Source organism: Geospiza fortis, unplaced genomic scaffold (assembly GCF_000277835.1).
Source record: "Geospiza fortis unplaced genomic scaffold, GeoFor_1.0 scaffold59, whole genome shotgun sequence".
NCBI classification, from domain to species: domain Eukaryota; kingdom Metazoa; phylum Chordata; class Aves; order Passeriformes; family Thraupidae; genus Geospiza; species Geospiza fortis.
Window position 1 is genome coordinate 46,458 of NW_005054381.1, and position 6,603 is coordinate 53,060.

The 6,603-nt window shown below is 61.4% G+C and overlaps 1 protein-coding gene across 2 annotated transcripts in view; it reads right to left on the minus strand.

Moving 5' to 3' along the window:
* Positions 1-2,541: 2,541 nt before the first annotated feature.
* Positions 2,542-6,603, minus strand: part of STX1A (syntaxin 1A) — a 49,995-nt gene continuing 45,933 nt past the window's right edge. Inside the window, exons 6-9 of one of the 2 annotated variants that reach the window (XM_005425123.2) lie at positions 6,318-6,391; positions 5,871-6,008; positions 4,220-4,330; positions 2,542-2,875 (exon numbers count right to left, since the gene is read on the minus strand). In XM_005425123.2, the coding sequence (XP_005425180.1) occupies positions 2,798-2,875; positions 4,220-4,330; positions 5,871-6,008; positions 6,318-6,391 (401 nt within the window). In that variant the 3' untranslated portion in view covers positions 2,542-2,797. Of the gene's footprint in view, positions 2,876-4,219; positions 4,428-5,870; positions 6,009-6,317; positions 6,392-6,603 lie in introns of both variants that reach the window. The other variant, XR_004082170.1, reaches the window with a different exon arrangement.

Here is a 6,603-nt window from a genome sequence, read left to right on the forward strand (position 1 = left end):
CCAGTGAGACAGAGCAAGCCAGGGTCAAGATCCACATAGAAAACAAGGACACTTAGCTCACAGTACAGCAACAGTAGAACTCCACGGGGGGCTCGGAAAGCCTTCAAGTACATTAATTACAAAAAAAAAAAAAACAAAAACCCAAAAAAAAACCCAATCCCCAGTTCGAGTGCAAGCTGTGCGTGCCCCACACTGCTCATGGAATACTGCATCAACACGCTCCCGGCGTGGGGAGGGCAGGTGGCACCTGGAACAGAGGTGGTGGAACCCAAAGGACAAGCGGGTGCAGGTTGGGGGCTGGAAAGAAAAGGTGAAACATCTTCCCAAAGCACAACCACACTTTTGGTGATTTGGTCTGTACATGCAACGACAGGTGGGTGAAAAGGAACTCAATGGGGCTTCCCGTAGTGCAGGGGTAATTATTGCACCAAAACACCCTCCCCTCACAGCGAGGACAGTGTGAGCCTGCCTGTGGGGCAGCAGTGGCTCCTCGTCTCCCTGCCTTTGGAGCCCAGCACTGCTGCTGCCCACAGGATCCCAGCAAAGTGCCAGCGGCCCTGACTGGCCCCATCTGACTCCTGCTGCTGTGGGGGCTGCTGGCAGGGGTGGTGCCAACAAGGAGCAAGGGCCAAGAACCCCCCTTGAGGCAGTTCCTGGCCTTGTGCCTTGACAGGGGTGCCACAGCCCTGATGTCAGGTGAGCTTGTGCCACTAAAGCCGCTGCCTGGAAGAAAAAAAAGTCACCTTGTGCTAGCAGTTGGCATGGCTGCAGGGCAGGAGCATGGCTGCAGGGCAGCAGGCTGGGAGGAGGGTTTTCCTGCCTGCCCAGTGTTATTGCTTCCTGGAGGGGCCCTGGGGCTCTTGCTGGCCTGGCAGAGCAAGCATGGACAGCAGTGGCAGGGAGCTGCTGAGGGACAGAAGCATGGCCACTCCCTTTTCCCCCTGGAGCAGAGCCCCTGCCCTTGGCTGCCTCCTAGCCCTGCCTGCACGGTCCTGGTGCCCCAAGCCCTTCAGTGCCTGCAGGCTGCAGTGCTGGAGCTCACATCAGTGCTGTGGGACTGTGAAAGAAGGGGGCTCTGGGCTGGGCTGTTCCCATGGCTGCACCCCGAGGGGCTTGGACTGGGCAGTGTGGGGAACCAGGCTGGACCCCCTTCCCAAGGGAGCTGTGTGCAGCAAGGGGCTCTGTGGGGTGGCAGTGGCAGGGAAGCTGTGTCAGGGCTGGCCCTGGGGCAGGCAGCCCTCTGGCTGCAGCCTCTGCCTCTCCCCTGCACCCAGGGGCACACACACAGCCAGTGCCTGAGCCACAGCACCCTGCCAGCTTGTGGAGCAGCCCTGCCCTGGTGCTGGTGGGGCTGGGAGGTGACACTGCCCGAGGCTGGAATACTGGCTGCCATCAAGTGTCCCTTTTCTGCTGCCAGCACCTGACAGCCAGCCCCTGTCCCAGAGTGGCAGAGAGTCCTACCTGGGCACTCCTGGGGTGCTTTGGCATGTGCACAGGCCAGCCAGAGCCCTGGGGTCTGCAGAGGAAGGTGAGGGCAGAGCCCTGGCCCTAGCCTGAGGCAAACAGGCAATGGCAGTACTGGACCCCCCTGAGCTACCAGTGAGACCCCCACAGCAGCTGCAGCGGTGTCATGGGCACGGCAGAGGGCACAGGGCACCCAGGCTGTCCCACAGCTCCCCACTGAGAGCAGGAGCCTCACTGGGTGGCTGGGCAGGAGGGCACGGTGCCAGGAGGTGGCAAACAGGCAGTGGGGCACCGGCCTGTTCAGAGCCAGACTGGAGACAGGAGGAGGGAGGCTGCTACTCCTGGCTTGCAGGGGGCTGGATGCAGCAAGGGCTGCTCCTGGCACCACAACAGGAGAGAGCCCAACTGCTTCTAACCCCCAGCCATGGGTATGAAAGAGCAAGGCTGGAGCAGCCCTGCTTGCAGGTGAGTGCTGCCAGGGGCTGTGGGTATCAGCAACAGCCCCAAACCCCAGCAGGCAGAGCCCAGCCTGTGGGCAAGGGCAGCCAGGGCACCGTGTGCCAGGGCTGAGAGCACTGCAGGATGAGCAGCCAGGGGAATTCACTGGCCTTGGACTCTCTGTGCCACCCTGCCCTGTCAGGCCAGCCCCACGTGCCCTATTCCTGTCCCCAGGCAGCTGTGATGGCCCCAGGCAGCAGCTCCTTATTCCACACTGCTCCATCAGGCACCTCCAGCCTTTGGCACCCTGCTGGGGCGAGGGCTCATGTAGGGAGGGGAGGAGTGGCAGGGATGGAGCCCCAGAGCCAGACACAGTCACTGGCCAGGCAGGGCTGGGCAGAGCACACCCCTGGGGAAGGGCCCCGGAGAGAAGCAGCCCGAGGGAAGGTGTTTGCAAGCACAGATGCGGCCGACAGACATGAGAGCTGGAGGTGATGGGCAAGCTGGGGAGGTTGACTGGGCACCACACTCCCGAGGACCCCTGAACCCATCATCCCTCCCTCCCTCCCTCCTGTCACACACACTGCCCAGCACAGGATGAGCAGCAGCAGTCTCCCCCCCCCCAGCCAGCCCCCAGCCTGCAGCAGTGATGAGAGCTCGGGTTTCCCCCCAGGGTCCCCCTCGCAACCATCACCAGGGCCGGCCCCCGCCCGCCCCGGGGCCGGAGCTCCCTCCACACAGACGCACCGCACCGCACACACAGCGTCACAAACAACCATGCATGAAACTGAAATGCTGCTGGGAGGCTCCGGGGCTGCGCGGGGGGCTCCGGGCGGCTGCAGCCCCACGGCACGCGCGGCTCCATCCATCGCACACTGACAGTCCCGGGGGCAGCCTAGCCGAAAATGCCGCCGAAGGTGGAGGCGATGACGATGCCCAGGATCACACAGCAGATTATGATCATGATCTTCTTCTGCTCAAGTGGCCCAGCAGCAGCAGGGAGAGAGGGAAGAGGGGATGGTGAGTGTTGGAGCAGGCTGGACCCAGGAGTTCAGAACAGCAGTCTGTCCTGCTCCCCTTTGCCCATGGCAGGCTCTGAGCAGCACCTTGGGAGCCAGAAGGGCTCTGGCAGCCCTGGGCAGGGAGGGACACTCCTGCTTCTGCCCTGAGCTGGCCTCCAGGTCCCCAAGCTGATACAGGAGCAGGACAGACAGCTGGCACTGTGCTCAGACTCTGAGCTGAACCATGACCTTTCCCTATTTTTATTTTGCATGGGCTGTGGCTCTCAGAGCATGTTGCTATCTTACTGCAAAAGCCCCATATTTTTCGGTGATTTCTCAGGGGCAGCTTTTCACAGCACTGACTCTTTCTTCTTCACAGCACAGCTTACAAACTCTAACTCTCTTCACAGCACAACTCACTCTTTTTCAGCACTCATCTTCATTGGACACAGCTGTGGCCTGTTAAGGGCAGGCTTGCTCCTAACTGGTAATTAGTACAGCTGCAACTCCTCAGAGGTGAGATTACTTTCTGCACTATTTTCTTACATTCTGTCTTCCCACAACAGCATGCCTGGTCCAGGGGTCCACCTTGTCCTTTTTCCTCCCCCCAAGCAGCACCCCTGTCCTATGGCTCAGTGCAGCTTTCACAGTCTGTGCTGGGAGATCTGCAACCCTCAGGACCTGCTCCCAGTGGTGTGGGGCAGTGAGGTCCCTGGGCACCTACAAAGCTGTGCCAGGCTGCCCTGTGCCTGGGATGGAGGTGTCAGCAGTGCAGGCAGGGGCAGATGGGCCCCAGACAGAGCTGTGACTTGGAGCATCCCATGAACTGTCCCCCCTTGGTCAACCCCCAGGGCCTCAGCCCTGGAAACATTAACTACTTACCACAGAGTCATCCCTCCCAAAGGGAAAAACAGTCTCCCATGGACTTGGTGTCACAACTTCCTCTGGTTTCTCCTTCCCCTGTCACTGGCTTGGTCCCCCTGGTGGCCACCTGCCTTCCCCTGGTGGCCAGGCCCCTCTGCCCAGCCCTTAGCTCTGCCCCCACCCCTTCCCCTTTATAAGCTGCCTGCTCCACCTGGGTTTTCTATTTTCCCCGGGTTTGTCCTTTGGTGACTGTGTTACTCTGCTGGAATAAACCCTTGCAAAAGAGCCTTTCCTGCCTCTATCACTGAGCCAGCTGTGGTGAGTGTTGAGTGGAGGTTTGACTGCATTGCCTGAATGTTAACTCAGCCTGGCTCTCCACAGGAGAGGCTTGCTGGGGACAGGGGACAGGCAGCAGCACCTATCACTGTAACACCGCATTTTCAGTGACTCACCCGTCTGGCTTTGCTCTGGTACTTCACGGCCTTTTTGGTGTCGGACACGGCCCTCTCCACGTAGTCCACCGAGTGCTCCACGTTGTACTCGATGCGGTCAATCATCTCTCCCTGCAGGGGGACACAGCCCGCCCGCCCGCGCACAGCTGAGCTCGCTGCCGCTCTGCCGCTGCCAGCCTGCGGGGGGACGCGGCCCTGCCCGGCAGCCCTGCACAGAGAGAGAACCATCAGCTGCCTGCAGGTACTGCGTGTTTCCTGCCCTGGACTGCATGCCCCGTCCCAGAGCATCTCTGTGCACAGCCCAGCAGGGAGACGAGCAAGGGTGAGGGACAAGGGAGCTCCAAGCCCGCTCCTGGCGCTGACCTGCCCAATATTTCAGGTGACATCAAAGCCCCAACAGGATCTACACCAGCACCACACGCTGCTGGAACACGAGGCATGGCAGGGGCAAGGACAGTGCCAGCAGCACCATGAGGGATGCCCAGGAAACCACACACGAGCGGGGACCAGGGACTGCTGCTCCCACCCGCACATGCACTGCACCGAGGGCAGGAGGCTCTGCAGCAAGGCCAGCCAGCACTGAAGGGCCCTCCAGGGACCCCTGCCCCGCTCTGCCCCTGCTGCAGGGGTAGGCTGGGACTGGGGGCTCCTCTGGGGGTGGGGACATGGGTTGGGGTGAGCTCCTCCAGCCTTGTTCACCTCCTTTGGCCCCATCCTGACCGGGCAGGCAAACAGCCAGGTCTGCAGCAGCTGGACAGGGCTGGCAGGAGTGGGAGGTTGAAGCCCTGTGTCCTCCTGGATGGCATGGAAGGAATTGAGGCCACAGAGCCATGGGCTATGAGCCAGCAACTCTGCAATGCCCATTTCTCAACTTAATGCTGAGCACTGAGCCCAACCAACTGCTCCCTGTCTTGTGTAAAACTGCTGCTGCTTCTTCCTACCTGTGCCATGCCAGGGCAGGGCAGAGCTGCCAGCCCTGCTGCCTGCCCGGTGCCCTTCTATTCCCAGTGCCAGCAGCTCTGAGCTTCTCACCCACTGGACAAGGGTGCTGGCACTGTCCAGCCCTCAGAGCAGGGCATGGAATCATGAATCCCCACGTATGTCCCCCACTGCAGGCAGGACAGGCCACCAACAGCACAGTGCCCTGGTGACCATCCCAGTGCCATGCAAGCAGCAGCCATGCAGGAGCAGCCATGCAGAGCAGAGCATGCAGCACCAGGGGGCTTTACCTGCCACCGACGTCTCCTCGGGCCATGGCAGCATGGCAGGCAAGAAGGGGGGTGAGCAATGACACAGGAGCCCATGCCGGGCTCAAGGGACTGGTGCCACGGGCTGGCAGCACAGCCCAGGGGCCACCCCGAGCTCACCCAGCTGGGCCTGGTGCTCCAGGGAAGGTGAAGGAATCTCCCCCTGCATGGCAGCCACCCAGTGCCCTCCTCCTGAGCCCCTCACTGAGCCTCCCACCCCAGACACACAGCACCCCAGCCCTGGGGAGCCCAGCTCAGCCCCATGGGAGCCATGCTGCTCCTGGATGTGCTTTTTCCTCTCAGCACCCACCCAGGCAGGGGAGCACTGCTCTCCAGCCTCCTCACCCACCACAGGGAGCCCCCATCACCCTGCAGGTGAGCCCTGGGCTGCAGCTTTTCCCCACCTGGCTCTCCACCAGCATGGCCATGTCCATGAACATGTCGTGCAGCTCTCGGATGCTGTTCTCCAGCTTGATGATCTCACTGTGCCGTGTCTCAATCTCGTTCAGAGCCTGCTTGGTGATGTTTGAATCCATGATGATCTGCAGAGACAACAAGGCTATTGAGCACCACGCTCACACCCAGCTCCAGCGGGTCTGAGCACCAAGACTCAGTCTGGGACTGGGGGCACCAAGAGAGGGCTGAGCAGGAGCTGCAGAGCCACCCCTAGCCAGGGGGTTTGCAGCAGGGTGCTGGGATTCAGACTGCTCCAGCAGATCCTCAGGCCAGACCTGAGCCCCCAGGCCCCCTCCTGCATGGGCTGTGTTCATTTCTCATACTGAGGCCACTGTGGCAGCACACCCAGCAGCATCCCTGGTGCTGGGGGCTGGCTCAGCTGTGGCAGAGCTTACCCCAGAGGAGAAGATGGCCGGGTTGCCGCTCTCCAGCATGTCCTCCAGCTCCTCGCTGGTGGTGGTCCTGCCAGCTGCAACCACACAACACAGGTCAGCCAGGAGCCCCCTGAACCCACCACGGGTCCCACAGGCTCCGAGGAAATTCCCCCACGAGTGGAACAGAGCAAAGCTTTCAGCCCCAGGAGCACACGGGGCAGTTTGGGGGCTGCCCTCTCACAGCCTGGCTCTGACACACCTCATGTTAAGGGCGTCAAGCTGCCAGCTTGGCTGAGCTCACACAGGA